The sequence below is a fragment of the Palaemon carinicauda genome, chromosome 17 (assembly GCF_036898095.1).
Source record: "Palaemon carinicauda isolate YSFRI2023 chromosome 17, ASM3689809v2, whole genome shotgun sequence".
Lineage (NCBI taxonomy): Eukaryota > Metazoa > Arthropoda > Malacostraca > Decapoda > Palaemonidae > Palaemon > Palaemon carinicauda.
The window spans coordinates 106,874,690-106,888,942 of NC_090741.1; the positions used below are offsets into that span (position 1 = coordinate 106,874,690).

Genomic DNA, 14,253 nt, shown 5'->3' on the forward strand with positions numbered 1-14,253 from the left:
AAAAACTCTTAGCTTATACGCTGTAAACTTAATTAACTCTGGTCTCTACCCACCGCCTTGGGTGTGAATCAGCTATTATATATTCACCGGCTAAGTTAAATATTTAAAAATGATATTTTAATTATAAAATAAATTTTTGAATATACTTACCCGGTGAATATATAAATTAAAGGCCCTCCCTTCCTCCCCAATAGAGACGCAGCGGGACGAGAAGAATTGAAGGGTTTGTTTACATGCAAGAGTGGTATCTGGCCGATAGTGGCGCTGGTGGGCACACCCGCAACCTTCATAGCGATCGCTCGCGAGTTTTTGAGTGTGTTTTCTGTCGAGCCGCAGAGTTGCAGCTATTATATATTCACCGGGTAAGTATATTCAAAAATTTATTTTATAATTAAAATATTTTTAGCAAAATCCTAGGCAAATTTTCTTTTTCTTTGCTTTTCTTTTTTCTTTACATGTGATAAATGGCAAATATAATTTCCATTTCGGTGCTGTAACTGCGGATATTCATAGTAAAGAAAGTTCAGAGTTAAACAGTTTAGGCAGAACAGAAACATTTGTCAGGCCAAGAATTGAAGAACAAAGCTTGTAATGCAAATTTACTTTTAAGAAACACGTTTGTAGTGTTCTTTTCTGTAATTGCACAAGAAATGGGTTTATAGAGAATGTCTTTCAAGATTTTCGTTGATCAATTTATTATGAAGACATATTTTAATGCTTTCCTTCTACCTTCTTCTGAGTATTGTTCTCCTGTCTGGTCCTCAGCTGCTGATTATCATCTTAAGTTGTTTGAAAAAATTTACGGTCTATTAAATTTATTTTTCTTGATCTGGATATTAATCTTTTGTACCACCATTCAGTTAGTTTTTCATGACATCTATTTTAGAATATTTAATTTTTATTCATTGCTTTTCATGTATTTTATTCCATATTTCCTCTCCTCAGTGGATTATTTGTCTCTCTTGGAGACCTATTGGGGCTTATAATATCTTGCTTTTCCAACTTTGTAAATTAGATGATGATGATGATATCAATCATCATCATCATCATCATCATCATCATCATCACCACAACAACAACAACAACAACAACAACAACAACAACAACAACCTGTGAAAAGGAAAACCCCTTTGCCAAATTTACCAGAAACAGAGGAAACCATTTATTTGACCATTGTTGAATTGCAGCTGATGGTGCTTCTTGATATAAATTCTTGACCGCAAGCAAACAACTAACATTATTATTGACATGGAAACAAATAAAACATATTTCAGCCTGTGAATTAATCTTCAGCGTGGAATGTATTAATTATTTTTTATAGGTGCTTGATGGAAATTAGATACAATTTACATCAGAAAATGTATCATAATTTATTGATTAAAGTTCAACTAAATATATTTTCTTCAAACATTAGCTATTCTTTTCCTTTTCATCTCTTCTAAGCATCTGTGTAACATCTGACCTGCTGCATACTGTATGCACAACAATCTTGCTTAACGTTACCATTTATTTCCTCTTCAAACGGAAACTATTCATCCCCCAGAACTTAGCTATGTTGAAGAAAATTACAAATGCAAGTATTATTCTTGGGTCAAAATCTAAGTGCCCAGGACACCTTTCACTAATTGCACTTTCTCTACAAAATATTTGATTGTAGCACATCTTTTCTTGAATGTCTCAACTTCTCATTGGGGGTCATTAACCAAGTTCATAAACAATACCTATTGGCCTCAAGCAAAAGGAAGTTATTACTATTATCATTGAGATTCTTCATTATGTTATGGATTGCGGAGTTCTTCAAAATCCTACTCATATACAGTAAACTTCCTGGCCACTGAACATTGATGCTAGTGAACACTTTAGAATTGAAAGTGGATTGGATATTACTGTTTGGAAGTACTTTCCTACAGGTATTTATTCATCACTATGATTTGGATATTTTAGAATCTGTATATGAGTTTAATCAATTGCTATTGCTCCAATGGCATATGGATACTGATATTTTTCAGACCATTTCTCTTGGGCATATTTTCTCATTTCATTCTTAGATTTGGCAAATCTTATCCATATACAGTACAGGCTTTTCTGGCAATTTTCTCGAGAAACACTGCCATCAGGTCCGGTTCACATGAGTTTCAAGCACCTAGTGAGCTGCCTTAAACTTTTCTAAGCAATTGCTATGTTTTATTCATAGAAAATTAAGTCATTGCAGATAACATTTAAGTATTTGCTTGTGCTTAAGCAACTGCTCTAAGCATTTGCTTAGCAAAAGCATTTGTTTTATTTATTTGAACTGAAGCAATTACTTAAAAATCCAAGCAAAAGCCTTTTCATTCATCAGGCTAAATGTAGCTGCTATGTATAGTTAACTGTTGTTATCTTATCATGAAACCTAATGCATTAAAAGTTATATGTTTGGAAGTAGTTTTTTCTGAACTATGAATGTTTTATAAACTGTATAATCAGTAACTTTTTGTGTGTCTTGCATAAATATATTTTATGCCAATTTTTTTCAGTAAGTGGATTAACTTTCATTACTATTTTGACCTTAGGTTGATCGCCATTATGTTCCGGGATTAATGTGTGTTCAGCAGATGGAAGGGGATGAAAAAACATTCACTAGTCTTGATTTACCGTTCACAACTACGTCAGCTGCTGGTCATGACGTTTCATTGTCTGTTCGGCATACGAGGATTACCGTGTCAAATAGGCATGAATATGTTCGTTTGGCCCTTAATTACAGGTAAAGCTTCATTTTGAACTGGTACAGCATTTTTGCTCTTTTTATTAACGAGGATTGATTTAATCCCTGATTTTACATGCCTTGTTTGAGGTCATTTGAAGGCCTTATTAGTTTAAGTTTTATGGAATGATGTTGAATACTTAATTTGAGTTAAATGCCTCATTTGAATATTGCCTCAATCTATTTCTCTTAAAATCATTCACTTTAAATAATTTTCACTCTAAGCAATTCATTTTGTGATTTCTTTGTAAAATGTTCAAGAAATTTGAAATTTGAACTGACCTTAGTTGTAACCTAATATGCCTGAAATATGAAATTAGAACTGACAATGATTTTAACGTTTATCAGGTTACATGAATTTGATGCCCAAGTAACTGCAGTGAGGGCAGGCATGGCTCGAGTTGTACCCGTCCCATTGTTGTCTCTCTTCACCCCTTATGAGCTAGAAACCATGGTTTGCGGGTCTCCTGACATTCCTCTCAACTTGCTCAAGAGCGTTGCTACTTACAAAGGTAAGTTCTTTTTCTTTATTTAACAGTACTTCTTGGTAGCTTATGTTTTCCTTAATGTCCCTGGCAAAAAGAATGCTTATAATAAATTTTGTATTTGTTTTGGCATCACTTAGTATGTGATTTTGAATTGTTAGTCATTTCCATTTTTCAAAATTCAAAGAACTATTTTTTCATGTAAGAAAAATTTTGAGCAGGATCTAAAAAGATTCATATTTCAGCTGTTTTTAATTTTGTTATATGGAAATTAGTGTAATAATATTTTCTAACATTTGTTGTCTATTTTATTGGGTGTTCCAAAACTGATCATGTTACTGTATATTCCTAATATGCTTTATTTTTTAATATTTAACTTAGCCGGTGATTATAATAGCTGCAACTCTGTTGCTCGACAGAAAACTCTACGGAAGAAATTCGCCAGCGATCGCTATACAGGTTGCGGGTGTGCCCAACAGCGCCATCTGTCGTCCAAGTACCCAGTACTCAATGTAAACAAAGAACTCAATTTTCTCTCTGTCGTGCTACCGGCAAGACCTACTAATTCGCTGTTGCTAACTGGATTTGTTTTCACAACTATTTGGTGAAGTACACTATTCTAGTTTTGAGCTTTCGCTGTGCAGGCTTTCTCTTCAAAAATCCTTGCATTCTTTTGTTGATTACGGATTATTTGTTGATGACTTTGGATAGTTTTTGATTTCCCCTTTGACCAATTCAAAATGGCTGACCCTTCTCAAGTCCCAAAATTTAGGAAGTGTAATGCTAGGGACTGTTCAAGGCGTCTTCCGAAGGCCTCTATCGACCCTCACACTGTTTGTTCCAATTGTCGGGATAAAACCTGTCAATTGGAAGATCGATGTGAGGAGTGCGTTGGGCTTTCGGAATTCGATTTTATCGAATTCCAAAAATATACACGTAGGCTAGAGAGAGATAGAGTTAGGAGAAGTTCCTCTCGATCTATTGACATTTCCTCTCCTCATGCCCCACAACCTATTCCTTCCCCTGTAGTGGTTGCTCCTAACCCCCCTTCTGGCACTCAGGAACCTTCGATGGCTGATATGATGCGTGCCATCCAAGCTCTGGGTGAGAGAGTTGAGTCACTGGCTAGTGACCGTAATCAGCTCATGGCAGATGTCAAGGAGCTGAAGTGTAAAAGTGCAGTGGGAAGTGACAAAGTGAGTGATAGTGTTGTGGATAGTGTTGCGCTTGAGGGTTCGTCTGTTCGTGCCTGTCGTCCTCCTAGTCCGGGACCTCTTGCAAGCTCCCAAGTCCAGGGGAGAAGCAATGTCGTACGACAAATGGGTTCGAGAGGCTTTAATCAGCGAACAGACGTTCCCTCTGTGGTTTCGGGCGTATCTACCCAAGATCGCCCCCACCACACAAAGACGAGAGAGCCCATTTATACCTCGTCTGCGGAAGAGGTTTCTCGCAAGAAACCATGGACCAAGGTCTCACGACCGTTGAAGCGCAAGTCGGTCCCTTCCGCGCAAGTCCAACGGCCCAGTTGTAGCCACTGGGTCAGTTCGGACTCGCTGCAGTCATCCGATGACTGCTCACCTCCTAAGAGAGGCAAAGCGGTACCGCCTCAGACAGTTACACCGTCTGTCGCCGCACCTGCTCCTGCAGACCCTAAGTGGTCTTTGCTGCAGAGCATGCAGTCCCAATTAACGTCTCTGATGCAGGACTTGCGTGCGGAGAAGGTTGCTGCTGCACCAGCTAGTACAGCCTCTTGCCTACAACCAACCACACACTCGGTTGTGCGTCCTGTGGACGCTGAGGCGACCTTCTTGCGCACTCCAGTTGAGAGAGTTCCGCCACCCATGCGTTTCAGTGTGCCCTGCCAGCCGCATGTTGACGTTCAGCGACGCACGGAGCCTTCCGTTGACGTTCGTGAGGTACAACAACCGTCAGAGTGGTTTTGTTTTGACGCGGTGCGTCAACCTCCGCAACCCAGTGTGGTTGCCACTGCTCACCCACATCAGGCTAGACAGTCTGGAGTAGACGCTGTGCGTCCCCGCGCTGCTATGGTTGTTGCCAGCTCACAGACTGGGCAACAGTTCCATGACGTTGCGTCCGGTTCAGTCACGCGTGCACCCGTGCGACCGGACTCAGCTAACCAGCCGTTACCTACTCCATTGCCGCTTCCTCCTCTATACTCGGATGATGGTCTTTCTGATGATGATGGTGCTGCACACGTAGATGAACCACATTCTGATCTTGACGAGCCTAAGTCTACGCAACCCTCTTTGGACTTTAGGAAGGTTTTAGCACTGTTCAAAGAGATGTTTCCTGACCAGTTTGTGTCTGTGGCTCCGCGCTCTTCTCCGTCAGAGTTTGTTTTAGGTATGCCGTCATCCTCGCCTGCCTTTACTAGACTCGTCCTCGCACGCTCGTCCAAGAGAGCTTTACGAGTGATAGGAGAATGGATGCAGTCCAAAAAGAGTCTAGGGAAGACAGCCTTTACGTTTCCCCCTGCTAGACTCTCTTCTAGATCGAGCGTCTGGTATGCCACGGGAGAAGTTCTCGGCTTGGGAGTTCCTGCCTCTGCCCAGGGCGACTTCTCAAGTCTTGTAGACTCTCCCCGCCGGCTAGCCATGAGACGCTCAAAGATATGTTGGTCATCTTCGGACCTGGACCACCTTTTGAAAGGGATATTTAGAGCCTTCGAGGTCTTCAACTTTTTAGACTGGTGTCTGGGAGCTCTAAGCAGGAAGATCTCTCCGACAGAGAAGGAGACTTCATTGCTCATCATGTCCTGCATGGACAAGGCCGTACGTGACGGATCTAATGAGCTTGCTGCATCTTTCGTGTCCGGAGTCCTCAAGAAGCGTGAGAACCTTTGCTCTTTCCTGTCAGCTGGAGTTACACCTTGCCAAAGATCCGAACTTCTGTTTGCTCCTCTTTCCTAGTGCCTCTTTCCAGAGGACCTGATTAAGGAGATTGCTGCTTCTTTGATACAGAAGGATACTCATGATCTGGTTGCGTCCTCTGCTCGCAAAGCCACCCCTTTGCCTACCTTGTCAGCTAGACCAAGGATGGACACTCCAGCGTCCCGATTTATTCCGCCCTTTCGTGGCAGAGCCTCCAGCAGAGGAGGTGCTCGTGCCGAAGGGAGACGTGGAAAGAAGAAAGGAACCAAGTCCTTTAAAGGCAGAGTCTGACTGCCAGCTTCTTCAGACAGCAGTGGGAGCCAGACTCAAGAACTTCTGGCAGACCTGGGAGAAGAGAGGCGCAGATGCACAATCTGTGAAGTTGCTCAGAGAGGGGTACAAGATCCCGTTTGTACGAAAACCCCCTCTAGCAACGTCTCCCATCGATCTCTCTCCCAGGTACAGAGAGGAAGACAAGAGACGAGCATTGAAACAGGAAGTCTCTCTCTTACTAGAAAAGGGAGCGGTAGTCAAAGTCCTGGACCATCAAACCCCGGGCTTCTACAACCGTCTCTTCTTAGTGGCAAAGAAGACAGGAGGGTGGAGGCCGGTGCTAGACGTCAGTGCGCTGAATGTCTTTGTCACAAAGCAGACGTTCTCCATGGAGACCACAAAGTCCGTGCTTGCAGCGGTCAGAAGGGAAGACTGGATGGTCTCTTTAGACCTAAGGGACGCATACTTTCACGTCCCCATCCACCCAGACTCCCAACCTTTTCTGAGATTTGTTTACGAAAAGGTTGTCTACCAGTTTCAAGCCCTGTGCTTTGGCCTAAGCACAGCTCCTCTTGTGTTTACGAGGCTGATGAGGAATATAGCCAAATTCCTTCATTTAGCGGACATCCGAGCCTCCCTCTATTTGGACGACTGGCTTCTAAGAGCTTCTTCCAGTCGTCGCTGTCTGAAGGATCTAAAGTGGACTCTAGATCTGACCAAGGAATTGGGTCTCCTTGTCAATATGGAAAAGTCTCAAGTGGTCCCATCCCAAACTATTGTGTATTTAGGGATGGAGATTCACAGTCTAGCTTTTCGGGCTTTTCCGTCGGCCCCCAGAACAAGCCAAGCCCTGTTATGCATCCAGAACATGCTAAAGAAGGAACGATGTTCAGTCAGGAAGTGGATGAGCCTGATAGGGACGCTATCATCCCTGGAACAGTTCGTAGCATTAGGAAGACTACACCTCCGTCCTCTTCAATATCACCTAGCATTTCACTGGAAAAAGGACAAGACGCTAGAAGCGGTCTCGATTCCCATTTCCGAGAAGATGAAGTCTTGCCTGACATGGTGGAAGGACAGTATCAACCTCAGAGAGGGTCTGCCCCTGGCTGTTCAGACTCCCAACCACGTTCTCTTCTCGGACGCATCAGACGTAGGCTGGGGCGCGACATTAGACGGTCGGGAATGCTCGGGAATATGGAACTCGAGTCAAAGGACAATGCATATCAACTGCAAGGAGCTACTGGCAGTACATCTGGCCTTGAAAAGCTTCAGGTCTCTCCTTCAAGGCAAAGTGGTGGAGGTGAACTCGGACAACACCACGGCTTTGGCGTACATCTCCAAGCAAGGAGGGACCCACTCACTGACGCTTTACGAGATCGCAAGGGACCTCCTCACCTGGTCAAAAGATCTAAACATATCGCTACTTACGAGGTTCATCCAAGGCAACTTGAATGTCATGGCAGATTGTCTCAGTCGGAAGGGACAAATTCTTCCAACAGAATGGACCCTCCACAAGGATGTATGCAAGAGTCTTTGGGCCACCTGGGGCCAGCCAACCATAGATCTCTTCGCAACCTCGATGACCAAGAGGCTCCCAATTTATTGCTCACCAATCCCGGACCCAGCAGCAGTTCATATAGATGCCTTTCTCCTAGATTGGTCTCATCTAGATCTATATGCATTCCCTCCGTTCAAGATTGTCAACAAGGTACTGCAGAAGTTCGCCTCTCACGAAGAGACAAGGTTGACGCTAGTTGCTCCCCTCTGGCCCGCGAGAGAATGGTTCACCGAGGTACTTTGATGGCTAGTAGACGTTCCCAGAACACTTCCCCTAAGGGTGGACCTTCTACGTCAGCCACACGTAAAGAAGGTACACCAAGGCCTCCTCGCTCTTCGTCTGACTGCCTTCAGACTATTGAAAGACTCTCGAGAGCTAGAGGCTTTTCGAAGGAGGCAGCCAGAGCGATTGCTAGAGCAAGGAGAACATCCACCCTTAGAGTCTACCAATCGAAGTGGGAAGTCTTCCGCAACTGGTGCAAGTCAGTATCAGTATCCTCGACCAGTACCTCTGTAACTCAAATAGCTGACTTCCTCTTATATCTGAGGAAAGAACGATCTCTTTCAGCTCCCACTATCAAGGGTTACAGAAGCATGTTGGCATCAGTCTTCCGTCACAGAGGCTTAGATCTTTCCAACAATAAAGATCTACAGGACCTCCTTAAGTCTTTTGAGACCACGAAGCAGCGTCGTTTGGTTACACCTGGTTGGAATTTAGACGTGGTACTAAGATTCCTCATGTCAGACAGGTTCGAGCCGCTACAATCAGCCTCCCTGAAAGATCTCACCTTAAAGACTCTTTTCCTGGTTTGTCTAGCTACAGCTAAAAGAGTCAGTGAGATTCATGCCTTCAGCAAGAACATGGGTTTCTCATCTGAAACGGCTACATGTTCTTTACAACTTGGTTTTCTAGCCAAAAACGAGCTACCTTCTCGACCTTGGCCAAAATCGTTCGATATTCCAAGCTTATCGAATATGGTTGGAAATGAACTAGAAAGAGTCTTATGCCCTGTCAGAGCTCTTAAGTTCTATTTAAAACGAACTAAACCTTTAAGAGGCCCGTCTGAAGCTTTATGGTGTTCAGTTAAGGAACCATCTTTGCCTATGTCAAAGAATGCCTTATCCTATTTTATCAGACTGTTAATACGAGAAGCTCATTCCCATCTGAATGAGGAAGACCAAGCTTTGCTGAGGGTAAGGACACATGAAGTTAGAGCTGTCGCAACTTCCGTGGCCTTTAAACAAAATAGATCTCTGCGAAGTATAATGGACGCAACCTATTGGAGAAGCAAGTCAGTGTTCGCGTCTTTTTATCTTAAGGATGTCCAGTCTCTTTACAAGGACTGTTACACTCTGGGACCATTCGTAGCAGCGAGTGCAGTAGTGGGTGAGGGCTCAACCACTACAATTCCCTAATTCCATAACCTTTTTAATCTTTCTCTTGAAATGTTTTTATTGTTGTTTTTTTGGGTTGTCCGGAAGGCTAAGAAGCCTTTCGCATCCTGGTTGATTTGGCGGGTGGTCAAAGTCATTTCTTGAGAAGCGCCTAGATTAGGGGTTTTGATGAGGTCCTGTTGTATGGGTTGCAACCCTTGATACTTCAGATCCTAGGGGTCGCTCAGCATCCTGAGAGGATCGCGAGGCTCCGTAAGGAAGACGTACTTAAAAAGGCAGAGTAATTGTTCAAGTCGACTTCCTTACCAGGTACCTATTTATTTTGTTTTTGTTATTTTGATAACTTCTAAAATGAAATAAAAATTCTTAGCTCATAATAATGTAAACATATAATGCTGGTCTCTACCCACCCCCCTGGGTGTGAATCAGCTATTATAATCACCGGCTAAGTTAAATATTGAAAAATGTTATTTTTATAATAAAATAAATTTTTGAATATACTTACCCGGTGATTATAAATTAAAGGACCCTCCCTTCCTCCCCAATAGAGACGCAGTGGACCGAGGAGAAAATTGAGTTCTTTGTTTACATCAAGTACTGGGTACTTGGACGACAGATGGCGCTGTTGGGCACACCCGCAACCTGTATAGCGATCGCTGGCGAATTTCTTCCGTAGAGTTTTCTGTCGAGCAACAGAGTTGCAGCTATTATAATCACCGGGTAAGTATATTCAAAAATTTATTTTATTATAAAAATAACATATTACCAAACATCTAAATATAAAAAAATCTCTTCCAATAGGGGTTGAAGCAACTGCACCTTTAGTTCAGTGGTTCTGGGAAGTGATGGAAGAATTTAGTACAGCTGAAAGGTCACTCTTCTTGAGATTTGTCTGGGGCAGAACTAGACTTCCCCGTACCATTGCAGATTTCCGTGGAAGAGATTTTGTGTTCCAGGTAAGTACTATTCTTGAACTATCTAGTACTTTCACCTCATTTTCTGTTTTACTAAAGTCATTTTACATACTTTTCTGATCCATAAAACTTATGAAATCTATATGATTTTTTAGTAAAACTGCTCAATGACTTATATACGTAAAATCATTGTCTACATCATAAGCGATAGAGCACATTTGAAATTTGACTGAAATAATATCCAAAACATGTTGGTTTAACATTCTCAAAAGTCGGTGATTTAAAATTTTTGTTTTAGTTGAGTAAGTCATTAATTGAATTGTTGCAATACTTAAAGATGGTTTTTCCACTCACAATGGTGTCATAAAAACATAACCTAGGTTCTCTTTTCCTTAAGCCATTGATTTGCATTGGTTGCCTTCTTGTAGTGATAATTATAAAAGCTAAGTAGTGTGAAATAGAAAGGAAGCTAGAGCAGTTACTGGACATTTATATAAGTATCAACACACTAGTTACAAAACGGTGGATTACTGTACTAAAAATTGAATACAAGTAAGGAAAGAATAATAAGAAAAATTTCCAAAGAAATAAATGGTGTTAAAAAGTAGACTGCTGATAAGCAAGGAAGCATTTAAAGTCTTTTTCTGTAGTTATTATTATTATTATTATTATTATTATTATTATTACAGTACTTGATAAGCTACAACTCTAGTTGGAAAAGTACGATACCATAATTATGCCCAAGGGCTCCAACAGGGAAAATAGCCCAGTGAGGAAAGGAAATAAGGAAACATAGAATAGTGTGCCTGAGTGTGCCCTTAAGCAAGAGAACTCTAACCCAAGACAGTGGGAGACCATGGTACAGAGGCTATGGCACTACCCAAGACCAGAAAACAGTGGTTTGATTTAGAAGTGTCCTTCTCCTAAAAGATATGCTTACCATAGCTAAAGAGTCTCTTCTACCCTTACCAAGTTAAAAGTAGTCACTTAATAATTAAAGTGCAGCAGTTAACGTCTTGGGTGAAGAATAATTTTTTGGTTATCTTAGTGTGGTCAAGTGTATGAGGAAAGAGGAAAATGTATGAAGAATAGGCCAGACTATTCAGTGTACATTATCTGTAGGCAAAGGAAAAATGAGCCGTAACCAGAGAGGGACATAGTGTAGTACTATTTGGCAAGTCAAAAGGACCCAACAACACTAGCGTAGTATCTCAACGAGTGACTGGTGCCTTAGCCATCGTACTATTGTACTTATTTAAGTGATTTAATTGAGGTATATGATATTCAATTAGCTTTGCAGGGAATCATGAATCCGTTATTGCTTTTTTTCAGGTACTGGACAAGTATACACCACCGGATCACTTCCTCCCAGAGTCCTACACATGCTTCTTCCTTCTTAAGATGCCTCGATACTCATGCAAGGTTTGTTTTACTAGGATATGAGTGTTTTGCCCTTGAATAAGACTGCTTCAATCTTGTGACTGAGCCTTTAATTTTAGGGAACTAGATATTGTCATAAATTTATTAATTTTCCAGGCATGAATGAGCTATTGCCATAATTTTCTGCCTTTGTATGTACAGTATATTGCTCAAAAGGACTTGAGGTTAGGTGAGCTTTTAACCCTTTTACCCCCAAAGGACGTACTGGTACGTTTCACAAAAGCCATCCCTTTACCCCCACGGACGTACCGGTACGTCCTAGCAAAAAAATGCTATAAACATTTTTTTTTCACATTTTTGATAATTTTTTGAGGAAATTCAGGCATTTTCCAAGAGAATGAGACCAACCTGACCTCTCTATGACAAAAATTAAGCCTGTTAGAGCAATTTAAAAAAAGTATACTGCAAAATGTGATGGGATAAAAATAACCCCTTGGGGGTTAAGGGTTGGAAATTTCCAAATAGCCCGGGGGTAAAAGGGTTAATTGATACTTATTTACCAATTTTATGATCATTTTTCTTTTGCAGTAATTCGTTATGTGAAGGAAAGCAGTAGATATTTGTTTGATTTAACTTTCAATACTGTATTTTTACCTTACAGGCTGTGCTACGGGAGAAGTTGAAGTATGCTATTCATTTCTGCAAAAGCATTGATACAGATGACTATGCTAGAGTAGCCATGACTGGTGGAGGAGTTGAAGACAATGGATCTTCTGAATCTGATACAGATGACTGGGACTCAATCGGTAGTGAGGAGCCCATGGCAGACTGTGTGTCGTTATACTCCACATGATTCACAGCTGGTGATAACTATCATGAATAAAGTTTCTTGAAGTACAATATGTTGGAATTTGTTAATATCAAATTTGTAACTGAATTTTAGGTACGAAGTTCGTGAGCACAAGCTTCATATTATGCGTAGCTATAAATTCCACGATTTTACCAGTCTCATTCCTTAGGCAATATGTAGCATTTATAAATCATGCGAAAGATTGAAATATATGGCTAATTAGTACTTTTTCATGTTGGAAATATGCCACATAATGTGCAGAATGCTTAACTTCAGTTAGGAATGACTGTCAAATAATTGGATGCTGCTATTTTAAAGTATTTTGGAAACATTTGCCAATCTATGTGCATTCCCATAAATATTGTTAGTGAAATATTTGTTGTATGCTGTTTTATAAAGCAGTTTACGCAAACAAGTTTTTTATAATGCGCTTACAATTATGCATACTGTGTACTAATATTGTAAATAAACTTAAGTGTAGTTTTCATTAATTTTATTCATAAAAACTATTTCCCCAAATATGTAAAGAATAATATACAAATGTAAGAAAAGGAAGAATCATGGAAAGAAAATAACTGACTATATTTTCCATTATTTTGATGAAACTACCCTGAGGTTCATATAGCTTTACCTAGGTGCTAAACTTGTGTTGTCTATCAATATACATTAAATTTCCTATTTTCCCTAGCTCTCAATTGCCACCTTCCGCCAAGTTTACCATTGCCGAATAAAGGGCAAGTGGAATTTATTATCAGGGGCAGGTTGTACAGTTAGAGTAATTTCCACATCCTGTGGCAGAAAGGCTTCTTACTCTTTTGGAGATCACCAGCAAATTAAATTGTTCTCCACATGGCTGAACAAGAAATGCCTGGTGTTCTGCTCTCCCATTCTAAATCATTGGGTGGTGTTTGAGGGTGCATTCCAGCATCCTTGGAACAATCTGAATGCCTACACCTTTCCTCCTCCATACCCGATTCGCTGTTCATGATATGATACAGTACTGGGTGTCAGGATGACCCTGGTAGTTCCGCGATGGTTGCAAGCAAAATAACACCTCGATCTGATGATGCTCCTTGTTGAAGTTAGAGAACTACCCCCAGTGTATCACTCTTTTTCAGCCTCACCTGAGAGATGCTATCATTTGGTAGAGTGCCTTGTACTTCATGGGTGGAGACTATTCAGCACCTCCAAGTAAGAGTTTTGCAAGACACTGGATAAATGTTTAGATATGTCTGCAGCTGTCTGAGTTCCCTTCTTTATATTTTCCTGTCCTAGCGGATATGCCAGATGATCGTCATTTTGATTGGATGGCTCGCACCAGATGTGTTTGTTGAGGAGAGACAGGTCAAGGATCACTCTTCTCTGCTGGGTGTCTTTCTTAGGTACACTGAATAGTTTGCCCTAGAAGTTAGAAACCTGCGCTTTCTCTGGCTCATTTCCTAACATCTTCCTTACCAAGGAGTCGAGTTCCAGGTTCCTGGCTAGATAAAACTAGTGGATCGGAGAGTGTTTGCTATCCATGACCAACCAAGACCTATTGACACCCCTTTGTACCCACCAAGAAAGGGTCCAACATTCTAGGAAATGATGGAGACGACCCCCTGTTTCCCTTGAAAGATCTCCAATTGCCTCCTCTTGTTCTAAAACCAAAGTTCAACTGGTTTTGGGACAAGGCCTCATCTAGGGAGGGATAACACTGCTGTCCTCGTTCTTCTCGGTGAAACTTTGGTGTGGGATGAGGCTTGGTATAGGAAATGGGGGA

General features: G+C 41.3%; 1 protein-coding gene across 1 annotated transcript in view; it reads left to right on the forward strand.

Annotated features, from left to right (window-relative positions):
* Window positions 1-12,974, forward strand: part of HERC2 (E3 ubiquitin-protein ligase HERC2) — a 496,511-nt gene extending 483,537 nt beyond the window's left edge. Inside the window, exons 82-86 of the mRNA XM_068391274.1 lie at window positions 2,553-2,743; window positions 3,092-3,255; window positions 10,149-10,303; window positions 11,594-11,683; window positions 12,303-12,974. Coding sequence (XP_068247375.1) covers window positions 2,553-2,743; window positions 3,092-3,255; window positions 10,149-10,303; window positions 11,594-11,683; window positions 12,303-12,494 — 792 coding nt within the window. The 3' untranslated portion in view covers window positions 12,495-12,974. The remainder of the gene's footprint in view (window positions 1-2,552; window positions 2,744-3,091; window positions 3,256-10,148; window positions 10,304-11,593; window positions 11,684-12,302) is intronic.
* Window positions 12,975-14,253: the final 1,279 nt, after the last annotated feature.